The sequence below is a fragment of the Maniola hyperantus genome, chromosome 26 (assembly GCF_902806685.2).
Source record: "Maniola hyperantus chromosome 26, iAphHyp1.2, whole genome shotgun sequence".
NCBI classification, from domain to species: domain Eukaryota; kingdom Metazoa; phylum Arthropoda; class Insecta; order Lepidoptera; family Nymphalidae; genus Maniola; species Maniola hyperantus.
This window is the reverse complement of record NC_048561.1, coordinates 5,998,608-6,020,960: the sequence shown is the minus strand read 5'-3', so window position 1 is coordinate 6,020,960 and position 22,353 is coordinate 5,998,608. Positions and strand designations below refer to the sequence as shown.

Sequence of the window (22,353 nt, the reverse complement as noted above, 5' to 3'; positions counted from 1 at the left end):
TGAATACAAAAAAATTAAAATAAAAAGATCTAAAAATAACTGCACCTAAGAATCGAAATTCGATCCGGGCATCAGCTAGTAGACTATAAATTAAAATGACAGGTCTAAATGGTTTTTTTAAATAAAACTAAACTTCTAGAAAGTAAACTACTTATTTATTATCAAAAATACGTCATAGAAAATCACAATAGTAATCTTAAAGTTATTTATCACACTAATTTCATTATGGTTTAATCTCAAAATCAGAAGTAAAAGTAATTAATTAGGCCGGCATAGGTATGGTACATCAAAATTATTAAACATCGACTTTTTCACATTTTTTGTCTATGGTGGGTATATAGATATAAGTCTCGCAAATTGCTAATGCGCGTGGATGCCATGTTAGTGACGTCAGCACGAGACTGAAGTTTCGAGCGGATGGTATATTTTTACTTAAATATACGTCAAAATGATGTCATTTTGATGTTAATGGGACATGGTTCCAACGCAATATCAATTTGCGGGACTTATATCACAAACAAGCAATAAGTATATAATAATAATACATCTGAGCAAATAATCAATTTATTATAGTCAAGACTGAGACTAATTATGCAAGCGCAGTGAGCGCAAAATTTTTACGATTTGAAATTTTTGTTGAAGTGCCCTATACGTTAGGGGTGCACTAGGCGGTGTAGGCCTCCGCGCCGAAGCCCCAGTTGGCCATGACGCCGTCCAGCCAGCGCCGGAACACGGCTACGCGCGCGTACACTGCGGGCACGTCCTTCTGGCCGCAGCCGATGCCCCACGCCACCAGCCCCGCCAGCCGGTAGCGGTCGCCGCCCACGGGGCACGCCAGGGGAGCTCCGCCGTCGCCCTGCGGACAAACGGTACATGATCATCATCAAACTTTATCTGTTGACTAAATAATTTAAAAACCGGCCAAGTGTTCCGCAGAGACGTTAGCTCTCTATGCGTGTTCTATCGCCTTTATGATGGGGAGTGCTCTGAAGAGCTTTTTGACCTCATTCCACCCTCTTTTTTCTACAACCGCACCGCGCGCCACCGTAAGGAATTTCACCCTCACTGGGTGTCTGGTGCACTTCGACCGTCCGCTGTGCCAGATCCTTCTTTCCACGCACGTGCAAACTGTGGAACCAACTCCCATCGGCGGTGTTCCCACTAGATTACAACATGGGGTTATTCAAGGGGCGGACCAACAGATTCCTAAAATGCCGGCAACGCATCGGCGGTTCCTCTGGTGCTGCGAATGTTCATGGGCGGCGGTAATCACTTAACATCAGGTGACCCGCCTGCTCGTTTGCTCGCTATATCTATTTTTTAAAAAAAAGTGTGAGTCAGACTCGCGCACTGAGGGTTCCGTACTACACTCGTAATTTATCCGTTCAATTTCGGAGATCTACCCCTAAGGGAGTAAAATAGGGAATTGAAAGGAGAATGACAGATCCTGTCCCACCAATTTACACACAATATAAATTAATGATAATTATCCTAGTGATAAATAACCAATTAAAAAATTAATGTTATGATTTTAAACTTGCGGCTGTTTTTATTAGTTTCACAATATTATATGTAAATTGCATATAACCTAGAATCATTGTGACTTAAACTTAGATTTAATGAAAAACCGCAAGTTCTAGACGTGTTAAATACTATGTTTAGTTATCAGTGATTAAACAGCAACAAAATTCTCCATAAAGCATACGTGTACATGACTTTTATATAATAAAATGGGTTCTGGTTCTATAGAAATTCTGTCATTGTCCTTTGTCTGTTACCTGGCAAGAGTCCTTCCCCTCTTCACCATCAGCACAGACGAAAGCAAGAGCTTCGACAAGACAAGAGTCTTGTCTTGTCGGGTCGGGAACCATATATCACTCACTCACTTATGGGGTAGTGCTGCTGATATTAATTCTATTTTTGTGCTGCAGAAAAGGGCTGTTCGAGCCATATATAGTACTAGCTGATTCCTGCGACTTCGTCCGCGTGGATTTACGTTTTTTTAAATCCCGCGGGAACTCTTTGATTTTTCGGGATTGTTCTCGTTGCTTAGTACCTACAATATGAATTCACTATGAACCATTCCTGAATCTTGATAACCCAGGCGGGCAGTAACCCTGCAGCATCAGGATTAAGGAGTTGAATCCAGAATTTTTTATGTGACCACGACGTAAACTTTTTTTGTTGATTTAAAAAAAAAATTTTGCAAATCGGTCCAGAAACCTCGAAAAAATCGATGTAGAAAAAAGAACCACCTCCTTTTTGACAGTCGGTTAAAAACCGATGACCTTGAAATATTTACGGAACAATCTTTAAAATATCCCCTTTCTAACAAAAAAAGAATGAATGAAATCGGACTACGCGTTAATGAATTACAACTCAGTATACATTTTAACTTTCGTCCCCTCTCCTACGGGAACCATGCTGAATTTCGGGATAAAAAGTATCCTATATTCTTCCTCATAGTATGACCTCAAATCGTACCAAGTTTCATTGGAATCCATTCAGTAGTTTCAGCGTGATGCGCGGCCGTGATACAGACAGACAGACAGACAGACAGACAGACAGACAGACAGACAGACAGACAGACAGACAAAAATGAAAAAAATTACAGTTTTGGGTTCAGTATCGATTATAGAGTGCCCTCGAAAAAAAATTTTCAAAATATCTTCAATGTACAGAATTTGACCTGTTACAGTTTTATTATAAGTATTGATGATTGATGGGACCACGAGAGTCACTGAGAACTAAATTTAGAGAAGTTAAAATTATGACAGTGCATAATCAATATATTTTTGGAAATTTATTGTACGTCCATAAAAACATAAATAAGTTCAATAAAAAAAGTGACTGTCATAATGTAAATACTAGAAATAAAAATAAACTTGTAATTCCCACCTCCAGGCTAAGTAAAGTTAGCAATTCATTTATTGGAAAATCTATAAGTTTTTATAATAAGCTTCCAGAAGACATATTGGAGATGTCTCTCAACAAGTTCAAGGTTTTCATAAAACGTAAACTAATTGAAAAATCCTATTACAATGTAAAGGATTATTTAAGTGATAAGCAAGCTTGAGAATGAGTTGCTTAACGGATTGTGATAGTTCTAATAAGTTTCAATAATTTTGTAAAGTGGTGATAATAAAAAGAATACCCGGCTGAGTTTGTTGTGGGCTCTTCTCAGACCTGGGCGCGTTTGGAACCCTCGTAGCTTTCGTTTTAAGTTTGCGTAATTATCACCACTGCATTAGAAATCCAACATCTGACCATCAAAAAGCGTTATTAATTATCTATTTTGAATAAATCATTTGACTTTGACTTTGACTCGTTAGAAGTGAGGACTCAGACTGGGCGCACACGATGCGTTGCGGCGCCGCACCGCAAAGATTTCACCGTATAAGAGCCAGTCCACACGGCGCGTTGCGTCAGCGTTGCGTCGACGCAGCGCTACCACTGCGTTGTTTTACATACAAATAACCAAGGTGTTCACACGGCGCGCTGCGTCGTCGCAACGCACACATGACGGACAGCAGCCCCCGAGACGAAGCGGGAGGGGGTGTACTCGTGCGACGTCGGAGCGTCAGCGCTCAGTTGCTTGTGCGTTGACAGAGAGGATACACGGAAGCTCATTTCGTTTTACGTTTACGTTTTTGTATTTAGTTTTATTTGCAGGGTAATTAGTTTTATTTGCAGGGTAAAATGAATACCATTGAAGAAATTGACATAGATTACTTGATTACATTGATACAGGAAAGGGAAATTATATGGGACAAGTCAAACGTAGATTTTAAAAATAAAAATTTAAAAACAAAAGCCTGGGAAGACATATCAAAAGTTTTATTTCCTGATTACGAGAATTTCACAGCTGAACGAAAAAATAAAGTTGGTGAGTTCACAGTACAGATATTTATGTTTTTTTTATTTAAGAGGGCTTTCAAGATTTTCTTGCACCGCCAATTCCGCGATCAGTACAAAATTAATATCTCGACACTCTAAAATTTTAAAACTTAGGGAATTTAGATTAGCGTGAGTACTATTTTATTACTTAGCTCAAAACTAACCTAGACTACGCTGAGTAGGTATAAAATATTATTTTTTACTGATCGCGGAATTGGCGGTGCAAGAAAATCTTGAAAACCCTCATAATACAATTATACCTTATTTAGCTGCCAAGGCAGAGTTCCTCTAGTCATAAAATAGGTCGCATATTGCTGTCTTATGACATTCGGTGCTGTCTGTTCTTCATGTACGGGTTGTATTGGGAGAAATTCATCAACACTTATAGCAAATTTATCTCTTTGTCTAAAACCATCTCGATCAGCGACAAAATTGTGTAATACACAACATGCTTTTATAATGTCAGTAGCGAAGTCATAGGACACGTCTATCGGTCTGTGAAAAATGCGCCATTTGTTAGCCATAATCCCAAAAGCGCATTCGACATATCTTCTGGCTCTGCTTAGACGGTAATTGAAAACCTTTTGTTGTAAGTCGAGATTTTGACCGCCATATGGACGCATAATATGTTTGCTCAGTCCAAAAGCTTCGTCACCCACAAATACATACGGGGTTGGTATATTGCTACCAGAGAGTGGCTGGGGTTGAGGTAGTGGTAAGTTGTTGTTAATCATTAGCTCGTACAGTTTAGAATTTTGTAATATGGTTGAATCGCATTCTTTTCCGTATGCACCGATGTCGACAAATACGAATTTGTAATTTGAATCCACAATAGCTAGCAACACAATCGAAAAAAGGCTTTATAATTAAAAAAAAGTGAGCCACTATTTGCAGGATTACACACGCGGATATGTTTGCCGTCGATGGCACCAACACATTGAGGAAAATTTGCCTTTACATCAAAACCCCTCGCTATTGTTTGGAAACTTTCAGTTGTCAGTTCAGGGATGTTGTCTCGAAGAAGATTGGTCCATATAGCACGACAAACTCTTTGTATTATATATGCAATAGTAGATTTTCCCCGTTTGAATTTGAAATGTAAATCAGTTATTGAATTTCCACTTCCTAGGTATCTGAAAAGAAAATAATTATTATAATATGCATTTATGAGATAGATAGATACCCGAAAAAAAATACTGACATATTCAGACATCGATAGCAAATAACTTTCTCTATGTAACCAATTAATTCTGGAATCGCGAAAAAAATAGCAGCTGTTGCATACATTTTGATTCAGTAGGTATTGCTTTTTGTATGTAACAGCTGTTATATTTTCACGATTCCAGAGTCGGTCACATAGTGTTTGTTAACGATATCTGAATATGTCATTAAATTTTATCGAGAAATTCACTATGTATAAATTATTAAATCATGTTTACTATTGGTTTTGCAGGTAATGATTTAATAAAAAAATGGAGAAGTGTAAAAGATAATTACTTCAGATATTCAAAAAAATTAAAAGAAGCATCAAAATCGGGCTCGGGCGCTACGAAACTGAAGAAGTATCATTTATACAATCAACTCCTTTTTTTGAGAAAAGTGGAACAAAATGCCACCGAATCTAGCTTAGACTCGCCTAGAGAAATCAACAATGAATCTACGTCTACAAATGATGACATTACCACAGACAACACTCCGCGCTATGTTCCAGTCGCGCGCAAAAGGGCAATGCAAATGGATGAGTTTGAAAGAGAAGGACTAAAACTTCTCAAGGAGCCGGAAAATCGCCATATGTCCTTTTTCAGAGCTATATTGCCATCTATTCAAGAATTTTCCGACCGAGAAACTCTCCGTTTCCAAAGTAAAGTTATACAAATTATAGATGAAATGCGGTATGGACAAACATCATCATATGTGAGTGGCCCATCAACGTCTCACCAACCACCATATGGGTATCAAACAGCAAATTTTCAAAGTACATACATTTCTGATTTTAATAATTCAATTACATCTCCAGAAACATCTCAAGCAAGTGAAGAAACTGAATACGATTTTTCTAATTTGTAATTACTGGATGATATCTCTCTTAAATAATGTCTAAATTTAAAATTATGACAATTGCTGATTATTTGTGAGTTGATTACTCTCTTAAATAATGTCTAAATTTAAAATTATGACAATTGCTGATTATTTGTGAGTTGATTACTAATTAAACAAACCAAAAAAACTGTTATATTTTTATTACTTAAATATATTTATATAGTTACCTTAAAGTGATTCCCAGCATTTCTACTGGTTCCACTGGATTCCTCATATTAGTATAGTTTTTTCGTATGTGTGGTTCTAAGGACTTCAATAAACATTCGAAGCTGGATACACTCATTCTAAAAAAATTATAAAACTTCTTTTCGTCTAATAGCAACTCCCGATATTCTAAAAAAAAAAACTGTCCATCACGATTTCTTAATGAAATGAAAGGACTGATCCAGTACCGTCTTGTGATCTTGCGTCGATTTCGGCGGTGACGTAGTAATAGGAGCAATGCTAGACGTCTTTTCCGATCCATGATTTGCTATAGACTGACTGCGAATTTTTTTCAAAATACTTGCCGCAACTGTGCGTCGCCGCTGCGCCGACGGAACGTTGACTGCGTCATAGTAACGCTGCAGCGCCCGTGTGGCCGGCTATGCGTCAAAATATTTGCGTTGCGACGACGCAACGCAACGCAACGCGCCGTGTGGACACGCTCTCAGCGGGCACACGAGCGGTGCGGCTCCGACGTCGCAACGCATTCACCCCTCCTCGTCTCGGTGGTTTCAAGTCCGGTGCGGCGCCGGAGCGCATCGTGTGACATGCCACAGATATTTCTATGAAAGACGACGCAGCGACACGGCTCCGGCGCCGCAACGCCGCCGGAGCGCATCGTGTGCCCCCGCTCTCAGAAACGAGGAATATTTCAAAGAGAGCTCATACCTGGCATGTGTCCTTCCCCTCTTCACCATTAGCACAGACGAAAGCAAGAGCTTCGACAAGACAAGAGTCTTGTCTTGTCGGGTCGGGAACCATATATTACTCGTTAGAAGTGAGGACTCAGACTGGGCGCACACGATGCGTTGCGGCGCTGCAAAGATTTCACCGTATCAGCGGGCACACGAGCGGTGCGGCGCCGCAACGTCGTTATGTCGCAGCGGCGCTGTAACATCATTGAACAGTCTGCTAATAAATCAACTGAGCGGTGCCGCTTCGACGTCGGAACGCATTCACCCCTCCCCACCTCGTCTCGGTGGTTGCAAGTCCGGTGCAGCGCCGGAACGCATCGTGTGATATGCCACAGATATTTCTATGTAAGACGACGCTGCGGCGCCGCGTGCCCCCGCTCTCAGAAACGAGGTATTCAAAGAGAGCTCATACCTGGCATGTGTCCTTCCCCTCTTCACCGCCAGCACAGACGAAGCTCTTGTCCAGTCGGAAGCGGTTCCCGAGGCGGGTCCGTCTCAGCTGGTTCTCGCACTTGGAGAATGGCACCATGTCCACTTCCACCTTCTTGAGGATCACGGCGTACCGGCCTTGGCGACCTGGGGAGAATGAGCACTCTCAAGTATAGCTGACTGGATATTCAAGCTTTACTGAGTTTTCTTGCATGTACTGTACATGCAAGAAAACTCAGTAAAGCTGAGTCTACGTGATCAAATCAGAAATTGAGGAGATCCGTATAAGTACCAGAGTACCAAACATAGCTCAGCGGGTGGCGAAGCCGAAGTTGCAATGGACAGGGCACATATTTTGAAAACCCGATAGATAGATATAAGTACTTTATTGCACACAAAAACAATTACAGAAACTAAAACTAAAAAAAAATGGTATGCAAAGGCGGCCTTATTGCTCACAGCAACCTTTGGTGAAAGGAGAAACTAGGTGTGTTGGATAGTACTTACACGCAATACAGAAAAAGACAGTATACAGAATAGATTTTGGGGTTCTAAGGTGCTGGAATTCACCAATAAGCAAGTGACACTCAATTGCTTAAAACGCACCTATTTCATAATTGCGTGTGTGCATTGAACGGCGTACGGCGCGCATCATTTACATTGTGAATTGTTTGTTTTTAATTTTTATCACAATAGCCTAAAATACTTCAAGAAAAAAAGTTAGGGGTGCGTGTCTGGGCTCGAATCCCTGACCTTCCGAATGAGCGGCATACGTCTTAAGCACGGGGCTATCACAATTTGTATGAATGAATACTTCCACCTATTGGTCTTGAGGGTTGTTCCAAAACTTACCGAGTTTCTTGCTGGTTCTTCTCGGTAGGAAAGGCATTCCGAACCAGTGATAGATGCATCCGACTATTCGAAAGTACTTGTAAAAGTTTATTCGAATAAAAAAGATTTTTATTTTATTTATTTATTTATTTATCAAATATCGTTTCTTGTCCCTATACTGCACTTGTCGCTGGGCATACCTACTTAGTACTCTTGAAGGGATTTCCACGCCTTTTGGTATTCTTCCCCCGCTTCATTTGATTTAGTCTGCAATTTCTCTCTCTCCTCTCTGTCTTTCTCTCTCAGCTCTGTCTCTTGAAGAAATTTTCACACTTCAAGACCTTGTCGTTTTATGCCTGTCTACCTAATGGAGGAATTTTCTGTATCCTTCTAGAACTCACCAAACACAGTCTTCCCCCAGCCGTTGGCGACGCAGCCGCGGTAGTTGTCGAAGTCCTCATCCTGTTCGGGCAGACACAGCATGTTGATGTGCTGGTCCAGCTCGAACGGCGTCTGCAGGTGCAGCAGTGCCATGTCGTTCTTCAGATTTTTGGGGTTGAAATCTGAAACGAGTAATTTAAAAAGTTTTCAAATAACGCCGACAAATGTTTGCACTGCATCTTTTTCCGCCCGAACATTTATCATCATCATCAACCGATAGACGTCCACTGCTGGACGTAGGTCTCTTGTAGGGACTTCTACACGCCACGGTCTTGCGCCGCCGACATCCAGCGGCTCCCTGCGACTCGTCTGATGTCGTCCGTCCACCTAGTGGGAGTTTTCCAGCGCTGCGTCTTCTGATGCGCGGTCGCCATTCCAGCACTTTGGGACCCCAACGTCTATCGGTTTTACGAGCTACGTTCCCGAACATTAAAGCGCACAAAATCCGCCATTTTGTTTTTTTAAAGAATTTTAGGTATGTACTCAGTGACACTCGCGCCATCCAGTGGCCCTACCGCGGTTGTTTGACAGCTAGAATGTCACGATCGCAATTATCTCTGATTGGTTAATGCTCGCTCACTATTGGCCACAATGCATTGTTGCAACAAGAATCGCACAAATTCAGCCAATCAGAACAATTGAGATTGTAATGCAAAAATTGAGATGCAGGTTTTAGACAATCGCCCCGCTGATGAATCTAATGACATGTCATATATCAAACTTGTTGAGTAGTTACGAGCGGACATAAGAACAGACAGACACACAACCTTACGCCACATTCAAAGATAATTTTTATAGTTACCTTCCCGTATGACGATACCGTCGACTACCCTCTCCTGCGACTTGAGTCTCTCCTTGTTTGTCTGTGTGTCCCACTCGCCAGCGCGAGCTATGAGCGAGCCGGCCTGCATTCTGAGGAACAAAATATTATGAGCAAGTTTTTTTTTAATATTAAAAGTTTTCAGAAAACCTGACTTCGGTTTGCATCTTATTTCGGTGCTTATCAAAACGAACCGGCCGAACCGAAAAAAACCGGCCAAGTGCGAGTCAGACTCGCGCACTGAGGGTTCCGTAGTACAGTCGTATTTTGCGACATTTTGCACGATAATTCAAAAACTATGATGCATAAAAACAAATAAAAATCTGTTTTAGAATGCACAGGTGAAGACCTTTCATATGATACCCCACTTGATATAGTTATCTTACTTCGAACATTGAAAATACTAATTATTTATTAGTTCATGACCATAATTTAATTTTTTTTGTGTGATCTAACCCTAAATTCACGGTTTTCAGATTTTTCCCCAAATGTTAACTATAAGATCTACCTACTTGCCAAATTTCATGATTCTAGGTCAACGGGAAGTACCCTGTAGGTTTCTTGACAGACAGACGGACAGACAGACAGAGAGATAACAAAGTGATCCTATAAGGGTTCCGTTTTTCCTTTTGAGGTACGGAACCCTAATATGTAGAGATGCTATGCAACTTTCACCTGAAATAATTGTATTGAACTTAGAATATCGGCGTTTAAAAATCTTCAGAATCCGCGGGCTGGTTACGTAAAACGTTGCAGTAGCGACAGCAACGTGACAGCAGTAGCCATGCGACAGTTCATAGATTGTCCGATAGAGGGTGAACTAAAGCTCGATTGCTGTCTCTCTCTAGCCGCTGTTACGTGTGACGTTTGACAGCAATGATCGCGAGATTCACGCCTGTCGCAAGCCTGTCGAATTTTATTAATAAAAATATTCAGTTATATCCAACGTACGGGAAATTAAATTCACCATTGCCTTCTTCTTCTCCACTGTCGATATAGTAGGATTCTCCAGATTCTTCACTGTCGTCTTCAGATAACCTGTTGAATTTCGATTGGAGAACTTGCTAGGCAGGTAAACATGGACAATAGTGCAACAAGCAGGTCATAGACACTGGTCTATGATCTGAGTTATAGACAGTGACAGTGACAGTTGATGTGACGACATAAGGCAAAAGAATTTTTAAAAGACAATGCCCATTTTAGTATGAACAAATTATGTACTGTCTTCAAGATTTTTGTATCACCATTAAATCAAATTATATCTCTTCAATGACATCATCAGAATATTTGTAGAAAAATTAACGAAAACGGTTTCCACATTTCAGAATTATTAACCATAAAAAATGACAATATTGTGAGGTTAGGTTCAGCTAGAAAGTAAAAAAGGGTCTTTATAGGCTTAATAAAACAGTCAGTTTCAGATTTTTTGTTTAAGATTCTTGAAACTTATTAAGAAATTGTGTTTATATTTTAGCTTTAATAATAAAGAATTAAAAAATTTAAGGTACAATGGTTCTTGTGATAGTACTATCCAATGGGTATACTCCTTTAGAAGAGAAGAAGTACTAGAAGAATAATTATTTGGTACATGTATGCATAAGACAGAAAGACTTTGGACTTGAAACGGTAACGAAAAATACACATTGTTTTACATTACACAACAAAGGAACCAAAGGTCAAGAAATGATTCAACTCGAGCTAATCGGCGACACCCACGCCGAAGAGAGAAAATTTCAAAACTAACCAGTACCTATAGTATGCGACAGGCCGAGATGGCAATTGGGGTGGCAGGGTATCAGGGGAGGGACGCCCCGCACACTCGCACGTCACCCGCGCTATGCCGCACCGGCCTTTCATTTTCATTTCAGGCTTTCATTTCGCGTCGCGTACTATAGTAACTAAGTAACACCAAACACACTGTTACGCTATTAATAGAAGAGATTAGAACCCTCCGGCAATGAGAATAATAAGAGAAATTAAAGCCGTGAGAATGGCTGAAAATTTGGTAGAGTTTCCTGATTCCTCCTCCTAGGGTTTTGTAGTTAGTTAGCTCGAGCTACGGTATGGCCGCGTACACTGGGGTGCCAGCCAGGTACCCAGTGTAGGTGCTGCTGGTCCCTTTTGGATGCATCGGGCATCCGAGGGGAAGAGCAGTATTCGGGCCGGTGCACCCCGGTAACATGGCTAATAATCTCTCTCCGGGGATATTGTTGGCCATGGCTAATGACCTGGCAGGGGGGAGGTTTCTCCGCGTGTCCCTCTGACTAGCAGAGGGCACAGTGGACGAGGCGGAGGATGAGACGCGGGCGACGTGCGCGGGATTGCGTTGTCGCCCGTTGCGTCTCCGGGGGAGGTGAGGTCACATAGTTGGTGCACCTCGGACGTGCGTGAAGGAGGTGGAGGGTTCGCTTCGGCGGACGTCGCTGGCTGGGTCGCGGTGGTTTGCTTCGGCGTTCCCGTGACCGAGTCGCCAGGCGACGCGCAGGAGTGCCGCTGGGTTTTAGTGGGTATTCCGGTCGCTTCTCGACCGGCGAGTCCCACATACCTTCCCTCCAGTTAGTTGGCTGGCTGACTTCCAGGAGGGGGGGATGCGTAAATGCATTTCCCAGCGTTCAAAAAAAAATGGCCGCGTACATTGGCGGAGCACACTAGGTCTGAACAAAATGGCGTCAACTCTCCTGTTGGTGACGTGCGCACCGGTCAACGTGACATGAGGATGAATGAGAACGCCGACGCCCACGTATATGTACCGTTGGAGACCAGCAGAGCTATCACCCACGGGATGGCCGTGTACACTGACCGAGCACACGAGCTTTAAACAAAATGGCAGTCAACTCACTTGTTGACGACGTGCGCGCCGGTCAGCACGACCTGAGGATGGATGAGCACGCCAACTCCCACGTATGTGCCGTTGGAGGCCCTCAGAGCTATCACCCACGGGAATTCACCGAATTGCGCTTCGTTGCCCTGAAAACAAGAAGGAAAGAGTAAAGCTAAGGTTCTTCTTCTTATTTTGCATTTGAGTTTTAGTGCCTCAACCCTAAAACGGTTACTTTTTAAGAGACAAGTTTGGCGCTAGCCCTTAGTTGCGTGGTGGTAGGTAAGGGTGGTGCACCCTACGATTAGGGGGAGGGTGGAAGAGGTTTTTAGTTTGTAGGTCGTTGGGCAGCATCCTTAATAGAGTTGGGCATGCCCGAAACACTGAGGTATGAGGATTTTCTTCCTCCACTAAGAAACGTAATTTTTTTTAAATTATTAGGGAACTGAAATGGCAGTGGGCAAATAGCTCTTGTAGAATTGATGGGACAGACATATTCTAGAGAGCAGACTGCCGTTAAGCGAAGCGTGGGATGACGTTGATTCCGTTGAATGCTGGAGGGTTGCTGGTTAGATGAAAAAATCCGAAAACTAAAGTTGGTGCGCTCACGTAAAAGCTATGGACGCAAGTGTACGGGAGCGGTGTGCAGGCTCGACCGTACGAAAGGGAGAGCTCCCACCGAGTGGTTGGTCGTGCTCGGTAGCGCCAGCTGGGCCGACTTATGTCTTGAAACTTCTATATATAGTCCAGATTGCAGAAAACTCCGTTAGTGCGAGTACATTTGTTCGGGACTACGTCATGAAATGGTATCGTTTGAATAGCGCCATCTAGTTGCATCTGTAGCAACCGCCACACAAGCATATGCAGGTATGGCAGGACTCACGTTGCCTCCCGTGATCTGGAAGTCCAGGCCGTTGGGGTTCCTGTACCCGCAGCCCCTCAGCTTGGTGGGGTCAGGTCGCTCAGGCTCAGGCTCTGGAAGGACGTTCTTGCAGCATCTCTCCACGCTTTCCTGGCACTCATCGTTTGCACCGAATCTGAAAGAGAATCCTTTTTATGAAGACTCTTGAGACGGTACCTACTACTTAATAGTTAATCAAAAATCAATAATGCATATTTTTTTAACTGTGGTTCGATCCCGGGCACGCATTTCTGACTTTTCGGAGTTTTTGAGAACGATTCTTTTGGAGTAACTAAGTACCTACTTAATAATTAATCAATAGCATAGGAGTTAATGGCACCGATTCCGTTGTCTTTCTCTAACTAAATTTAGAGTATCTGCATCCTTTTCTTTTTAACAATGCTAAAAAGGGACAGAACATGAACTTTACATTTAAAGACTCTAAATTTTAGTGCATGCTACAAATATAAACAGTAGGCTCGCGACTGTGCGCTAAAATCACGGGCTAAATCTAAAATTTAAAACTGTCAAACTGCGTCTGTCCTTTTCATATTACATTAGTATGAAGAGTATGCAAATATTCTAAAATTAGGTTGTGCTCAGAATCAGTACCATTATCGACGCATTTTAAACTAAGTCGTCGAGTTATCTGTCTGTTTCGCTCGCACTTACCTTTAAGTGCAAACAGATAACTCGACGACTCAGTTTAGAATGCGTCGACTATAGTTCGAACTTAGAAGGAGACGTCCGCCTTCTATGCGGGAGGTCGAGGGTTCAATCCTGGGCTCCTCTCACTTTTCGGTGTTCAGCCAACTTTACCTTACATCCAGCACCCCCCAGCCGGTGCTTTCGTTCCTCGTCCACGCGGCATTCAGGTTGTTATCGCACAGGTAATAGGGCACACATTGGCACGCATCCCCATTGCTGTCGGTGAACGTTGCGCCGCTCTCTGTAGGCCTCACGGTTATCTGGCAGAGATTGAACCACATGTAAAAACAAAGCAATAATAATGATACCGATTCTGAGCACACCTAAATTTGAGAGTATTCGCATCCTCTTCTTACTAATGTAATATGAAAAGGACAGACACAGTTTGAAATGTAATTCTTAGATGTTAAAACCCGTGATTTTAGCGCACAGTTGCGAGCCTGCTATTTAAATTAGTAGCGTGAACTAAAATTTAGAGTATTTAAATGTAAAATTCATGTTCCGTCCTTTTTAGCAATATTGAAAAGAAAAAAATGCAGCTACTTTAAATTTAGTTTAGAGAGAGACAACAGAATCAGCGCCAGTGTCCTTCCTAGCAGACAGACAAACAGACACACTTTCACATTTATTATATTAGTATGGATTTAGTACAGAGATAGCTTGCATCCCGGAAATTGACGTAGGCAATTTTTATCAAAGAGTTCCCACGGGATTTTCAAAAACCTAAATCGATCATCGCGTGCATCATCTAGTAATAAAACCTGTGGCCCTACCGCGGTTTTTTGACAGCTACAATGTCACGATCGCAATCATCTCTGATTGGTTAATGCTCGCTCACTATTGGCTACAATGCATTGTTGCAACAAGAATCGCACAAATTCAGCCAATCAGAACAATTGAGATTGTAATAATGATTGATGCAGGTTTTAGACAATTGCCCTACTGGAAAAAATCGATGTACATACATACAAAAAAATACCTTATATTAAATAAATAAAATATGTTTAGATAGGTAAGTAATACATATGAACAAGATTTCTAAGTTAGATGACGATATGTATCTGCTATTAACCAAGTGTCATCATCATCATGATCAACCCATCGCCGGCTCACTACAGAGCACGGGTCTCCTCTCAGAGTGAGAAGGGTTTTGGCCATAGTCTACCACGCTGGCCATTTGCGGATTGGTAGACTTCACACACCTTTGAGAACATTATGGAGAACTCTCAGGCATGCAGGTTTCCTCACGATGTTTTCCTTCACCGTTAAAGCAAGTGATATTTAATTAATTAAAACGCACATAACTCCGAAAAGTTAGAGGTGCGTGCCCGGGATCGAACCCCCGACCTCCGATTAGAAGGCGGACGTCCTAACCACTAGGCTATCACAGCTTGTCAGCTGTCAATCAAGTGTACATAAATTTAAAAAAAATGGGGTGAATTGAGAACCGCCTCATTTTTGGAAGTCGGTTAAAAATACTAACTTCCTCAAGCCTAGGGGGTTGGTTGGGAGCTCTCGTCGGCGTGGGGGGTGTCCCGAAGATGTCCACCAGCAGCGAGGGGTCCACTGGGGTCTGTGGGTACGCGACCTTCACCGTCAGCAGGAACAGAAGTGGTAACAGCATCTGAAATATAAATGCATCAAAGAACTTGGCTAATCTGTGATAGCCTAGTGGTTCGGACGTCCGCTTTCTAATCGGAGATCGGGGGTTCGATCCTGGGCACGCACCTCTAACTTTCGGAGTTATTTTATTTATTTATTTATGTTCATTTTTATTATTCATGTACCAAAACTGTAGTAAATAGGGGTTTGAAATTTGTGTAGTCCACGCGGACGAAGTCGCGAGCATAAGCTAGTTAGTTTATATAATATCTTGGTTAATATTCTTTTTAAAAAAATAAAAAATAAATCAATCATTATTACAGTCGGAATTGTTGTGATTGCCTGAATTTGTGCTATTCTTGTTGCAACAATGCATTGTAGCCAATCCTAGTGAGCAAGCGTCAACCAATCAGAGGTGATTGCGATCGTGACATTGTAGCTGTCATTCTACCGCAATTGTGCAGCCTCACGGGTTCATTGAGACAGTCCATAAAGGATCGATGTGGACAAAAATATGTTTTGACATTTCATTTAGGTACATTATCGATAGAAAATAATTAGTATATTTGGTAACTATGTACTATGTAGTGCATGTGGTAACTAGCCACTGCCGAAGGCTCCCACCAGACCAGAATTTAGAAATTATAAAATTCCAAACCCCTGCCAGGTATCGAATCCGGGACCTCCCTAATAGACCAGAGCTGACCACTGCGCCAGGGAGGTCGTCAATCAGCACCCTTATTATAAATGCGAAAGTGTGTTTGTTTTGTTAGTGTGTTGGTTTGTCCTTCAATCACGTCGCAACGGCGCGGCGCACCGAATCGACGTGATTTTTTGCATGGGTATAGTTTAAGACCTGGAGAGTGACGTAGTCTACTTTTTATCCCGGAAAATCAAGGAGTTCCCACGGGATTTTTAGAAACCTAAATCCACGCGTGCGATCTCGCGGGCATCTCTGTTATCTCTCATAACTCTGTTATTTCGAAATTTAATTAAAATCTTAACCTTGTATATGTACCTACATAAGTCATCTTGATAAAACAGGTTTTCTTGCAATATTTCTGACCATTCCAAGTGAATTAATTTTATTATCATACAAATACCTAGCTAATAATAATCTGTATAGTATATAATATAAAATTCAACTCTCAGGCATGCCGGTTTCCTCACGATATTTTCCTTCACCGTTAAAGCAAGAGATATTTAATTAATTAAATGGCTAGCGTGGTAGACTATGGCCAAAACCCTTCTCACACTGAGAGGAGACCCGTTCTCTGTAGTGAGCCGGCGATGGGTTCATCATGATGATGATGATGATGAACTGTACTGACTGACTGACTTATATTATATCAACGCACAGCCTAAACAGCTGGTCCTAGAGATGTGAAATTTGGAGGGTGTGTTTTTTGTAAATAGTAGGGATCCACTAAGACAGGATTTTTCGAAATTCCATCCCTAAGTGGGTTAAATGGGGATTTTTTTAGCTATTTCCATTATAGTATTACTAGCTGATCCCCGCGACTTCGTCCGAGTGGAATTAGGTTTTTTAAAAATCCCGTGGGAACTCTTTTATTTTCCGGGATAAAAAGTAGCCTATGTCACTCTGCAGGTCTTTATCTATACCCATGCAAAAAATCCCGTCAATACGTTGCACCGTTGCGACGTGATTGAAGGACAAACCAACAAACAAACACACTTTCGCATTTATAATAAGGGTACTGATTACTGACGCTACTAAAATTTCAATAATCAAAGGTCAGGGATAGATCTTGTATCTTTAGGTATACATTACTTACATGGAACGGACAAGTCACGGTAATGTTATATGCAGTATTCCAACTTCATACAAACGGGCGAAAAACGAGCTATACCTACGCGCCTCGATCTCGCGGTGCGCTCGTGGTGCAGCTCCAGTCGCGACTGTGCCGCAGTGACGAACGGACGGCGTTTTGTTTTTTTAATAACCGCGCGATTTTTTCACTATAAATAAGTTCAAGTACATATTTAATATAGGTACCTATTGTATATCTATATCACAACATATTATTATTATGTAGTTATGTATGTTAAAATGTGAAAAGTTGATTGAATTACCTACTTAGTTAAGCATATCGAATGAAATAGAATTAAGTATTAACTATGTTTAAGAAAAGTGTACTTAAGTGTTTTGTTAAATTTACTTTTTGGGAAATAAAGGCTATTATTATTATTATTATTATTACATATTTAATATGACAAGTACATATTTAAACACAAAGTAGGCAAATGACAAGTACATATTTAAGCACAAAGTAAGCAAATGTAATTAAAATCCCGGAGGCGGGCAGCCCTATCGCATGTTTACGTACGGCGCTGCTGTAGGTATTTATTTCAAAGATACGGCCGAGTTACAATACTGTATAGATAACATTACCGTGGTCAAGTCAAACAAGTCGTGCATCCTATTGGGTTTTCCACAGTTATTGTTCTTATTTGTTATGTACGGTCTAACTGGCTGGTTATTCTTACCGATTTTCCAACAATTAAATTATCTACTAGGTACGTATAATTTAAGTGTTTATGATGATATCTATATTATATACAAAAGGAGAAGGTGACTGACTGACCGATCTATCAATGCACAGCTCAAACTACTGGACGGATCGGGCTGAAATTTGGCATGCAGATAGCTATTATGACGTAGGCATCCGCTAAGTAAGGATTTTTGAAAATTCAAGTCCTAAGGGGGGTTAAATAGGGGTTTGAAATTTTGTAGTCCACGCGGACGAAGTCGCGAGCATAAGCTAGTTTAAATATATAAAACTAGCTGTGGCCTGCGACTTTGTACGCGTGGATTTAGGTTTTTAAAAATCCCGTGGGAACTCTTTAATTTTCCGGGATAAAAAGTAGCCTATGTCCCTTTCCGGTCTTCAACTACCTATACCCATGCACAAAATCACGTTAATCCGTTGCACCGTTGCGACGTGATTGAAGGACAAACCAACAAACCAATAAACCAACAAACCTGCAAACAAACACACTTTCGCATTTATAATAAGGGTACTGATATTACATACATTTTTACGGTTCCGTAGTAAACGAGCAACCCTTATTCATAGTTTCGCCATGTCCATCCGTCTGTCTGTCCGTCCGTCCGTCCTCGGTTAAACTCAGTGACTATTAGTGCTACAAATCTGTAATTTGGCATGGGTATAAATATTAATCACGCCGACAAGTCAGCTATAATAATTGTGACTATGGAACCCTACGCTGCGCGTGGCCCGCCACGCACTTGGCCGGTTTTTTTTGTTTCTGTTACCTACTTTATGTTTCTGTTGTTTCTGCTATTTTATATTTCTGTTGTTTATTTTATTTTATTTTTTTGTTGTTCCTGTTATATTAATTTCTGTTGTTTCTGTTTACTTTAATTTTTGTTTGTTGTTTCTGTTATTTTATTGTTTGTAGTTTTTTCTTAAATATGATAAAAGTGAGAAAAATAAATAAATGAATGTAAATTATTAAAATAGAGTAGCTTTTCGCATGATTGCAGGTCGCAAGCTTCGTTTCGAAGAAGCCACGCGATGATAATGATGATGATGATGATCAGCAATGGATAGGGGTCACCATCCTCAGTCAGTAAGATTACAGCAGTGCTTATTTCTAGTACAAGTAAAGTTTAGATAATATTATCTTAGTCGTTTATAGATCGTAAGTACCTATTGACTTTGTGCTGTACTTTACCATAAGTCAATAGTCGATAACTCGATGTACGAACAAAAAATCGACCAAGAGCGAGCCGGACTCGCACACTAATGGTTCCGTACCATGGTACAAGAAATAACACTTTAGGGACCTCAAAAGGAAAAAGGAAGCATTATAAGATCACTTTGTTGTATGTCTGTATGTCCGTCTGTCCGTCATGTCTGTCAAGAAAACCTACAGGGTACTTCCCGTTGACCTAGAATCTTGAAATCTGGTAGTTAGGTAGTTCTTATAGCACAAAACGTAAAGGAATAAATCCGAAAACCTTGAACTTGTGGTTACATCACAAAAAAATGTGTGAAAAAATAATTGATATTTTAAATTTTCAAAGTAACATAACTATACCTATGAAAGGGCTTTACATTTTTTTTTGTACATTCTAAAACAGATTTTATTTATTTTTATTATGCCTAAAAGTTTTTGACTTATCGTGCAAAATGTCGAAAAAATACGACTGTAGTACGGAACCCTCGCACACCGAGGGTTCCGTAACTTATAAGGGTTATAACCTGTTGACCTAGAATCTAGGTCGACAGGCAGTACTAGTTACTATAAAAAGCTCATATACCTACCTACAACAGCGCTACAACACTGTCATACAAGGAAAAAGATGTTGCTTATTGTCTTGTCTTATAAGTATAGGTTTGTATACTGTAATGATTATATTATTATCTACTATGCCTTAAGGTCGATAAAATTGACTTATAAATGCTTATAAATGTTCATAAAATATTATATGTTTACTAGCTATGCTCGCGATTTCATCCGCGTGGGCTACATAAAATTCAAACCCCCATTTAACCCAAATATAGGGGTGGAATTTCGAAAAATCCTTTCTTAGTGGTTGGTAGGGGTACTCTTCACAAAAAACACACCCTCCCTCTAATAACCAGTACCCTTATTATAAATGCGAAAGTGTGTTGGTTCGTCCTTCAATCACGTCGCAACGATGCAACGGATTGACGTGATTTTTTGCATGGGTATAGATAAAGACCTGGAGAGTGACATAGGCCACCTACTTTTTATGCCGGAAAATCAAAGAGTTCCCACGGGATTTTTAAAAAACCTAATTCCACGCGGACGAAGTCGCGGGCATCAGCTAGTTATAACGCAAGTTGGTAGGTATGTAGGTAGATATAGGTAGATAATATTCTAAATGATGGTGAAAAATGAAAAAACTTCATTGAAAAAAAAAAATTGAAAGACACCAAGAACTTTGGAAGTTATTAGTGAATACACAGACAAACAAATACTGAAAACAACGATTCATAAAGTAGGTAGGTAGATAGCTTTGATAATTAATGTACGAAACCCTAAAAGAGCGAGCCCCGATTCGTACTTCGCCGGTTTTTTTTAAAATTATGTGAATGTCAGACCATTAGTAATTTAACAACTAATAATTATTGGTCTGTCAAGTTCGAAATTATAAAAAAGATACAATAAATTTTTATTTTTCCTCGACCAATTAACCTCCATTTAAATCCCGAGATTCGAGATTTACAATTGATAATAGCATTAATTTTAATATTATTACGGAATATATTAAGAAACCCGATTAGTGTCTCGTCTCGTGGTAGTGATTTGCAGAACCAGTTTTAAAAGAAGATCAAACATTAAAGTCGAAAACCCACTGACCTTGAGAAAATCCTTTTTGAACGGTCACTTTAGCACTAAATTAAACAAAATACACGAATAAGATTTTTTGAAGAGTCTATACTTTATTTATTTTTAAAAAGTTTTATAAACTTTTTTTATTCTGTGACCGAACGCGAGAAGCGTGCACGCGTTCGCGCGCTTTTGTCTCGACTATTTAATTAATCCGATTCCGACTACCACAGAGTAGTTTGTGTTTTATAAAGTAGGTAGCAATGCATCAGAGCTCAGAATAAGGACTGTTAGAAGTAGCCCTATTGTGACACTTACTGTTAGAGCGAGATAGCTAAATGCATTTAAGCTCTTGTTAGAACGTGATAAAATGATTATGTTTTGTCCTTATCACCGTGGCCACTTTTTTTTGTTTGTCAAAATGTATTTGTACGTGAGTATTTGACAAACAACGTGAAGTGTAGAAGGAGCTTGGACGATCTAACCTAAGGACGCGCCTCGCATGATTATTCCCCTCTGTCAATAGTAATGGATTTTTAATCCACTGCGTTTATAAACACTGTTTGCGGAATCGATTTTGTCATTGTCAGAATCGTTTTCGATGTGTGACGACGTCTTACACGCTGGGTGAAAAATGCCTGTTTGTGCCGTTAGTGAGTGCAAGAACAAATCAAACACATCAAATTTACAAAAAGATGGAATTTCATTTGATAAGTAAGTATTTTTGGTGTAATAAACGCTTTCTATAAATTAAATTACATAAATAGGCTAGTTGACACTTTTTTAAAGTAGGTCTTAAATGGTTAATATTTGTCCTATTAGATCAAAAAAATTAACACTATATTTTTTTGCGCCCTAAAATCCGTAAAACTTTAATTTAAAAATATATTTTTCTTAGACAGGTGAAAACACTGTCGGCCATTTTTGGCCGATAGATTATCTGTGCTCTGACGTCTGCATTTGTAAACAACAGCATAACCTACCAATGTTTAATAAACATGACTTCTATACTAGTTTACATGAAAAATATAGTAATTATCGTTATTGTATCATCCGAGAATGTAAAAACGCATCGATAAAGACCACAGGAAAGTTGTGGATTAGAGTGCCCAGTGAAATAAATATACGTAACACGCGAAGACTTGCTTAAAGGGATCCTATATCACTAACGGCTGCAACCCAAATTTATTTTTGTAAAGATCACTTTGTTGTAAGTCTTACTTAATAACTTATTCAATTTATATAGAGAAAACGATAATTTTTTACGTTTACTATGAGTTTTTAGAAATATATAAAAACTAGCTTATGCTCGTGACTTCACCCGCGTGAACTTCATAAATTTCAAACCCCCATTTAACCCACTCAGGGGTGGAATTTCAAAAAATCCTTTCCTAGTGGATACCTTCTCTTTACCTACAAAGAACACACCCACCAAATTTCATGTATCTAGAAGCAGCTGTTTAGATGTTTAGGCTGTGCATTGATATATAAGTTAGTCAGGAGGACTTGAAATTTTATATATATGGATACTACGTTAGTCAATAGGGATGACATTTGTTTG

At 40.3% G+C, this 22,353-nt stretch overlaps 2 protein-coding genes and 1 long non-coding RNA gene across 3 annotated transcripts in view; 1 reads left to right on the top strand and 2 right to left on the bottom strand.

The window, feature by feature from the left end:
- The window catches only part of Blos3 (Biogenesis of lysosome-related organelles complex 1, subunit 3), a 114,019-nt gene that overhangs the window by 6,000 nt on the left and 85,666 nt on the right, over positions 1–22,353 (top strand). The window lies entirely within an intron of this gene.
- On the bottom strand, positions 562–21,005 carry LOC117994486 (phenoloxidase-activating factor 2-like). The gene is made up of 9 exons (XM_034982413.2): positions 20,823–21,005; positions 15,328–15,468; positions 13,956–14,104; positions 13,119–13,272; positions 12,257–12,384; positions 9,400–9,509; positions 8,558–8,719; positions 7,309–7,472; positions 562–856 (listed from the first exon to the last, which is right to left on the bottom strand). The coding sequence occupies exons 2-9, from the start codon at positions 15,466–15,468 to the stop codon at positions 665–667; spliced, it is 1,200 nt and encodes a 399-aa protein (XP_034838304.1). The 5' UTR covers positions 20,823–21,005; the 3' UTR covers positions 562–664.
- LOC117994501 (uncharacterized) lies at positions 4,122–6,661 on the bottom strand. The gene is made up of 2 exons (XR_004675374.2): positions 6,165–6,661; positions 4,122–5,030 (listed from the first exon to the last, which is right to left on the bottom strand). It is a non-coding gene; the product is annotated as an uncharacterized lncRNA (long non-coding RNA).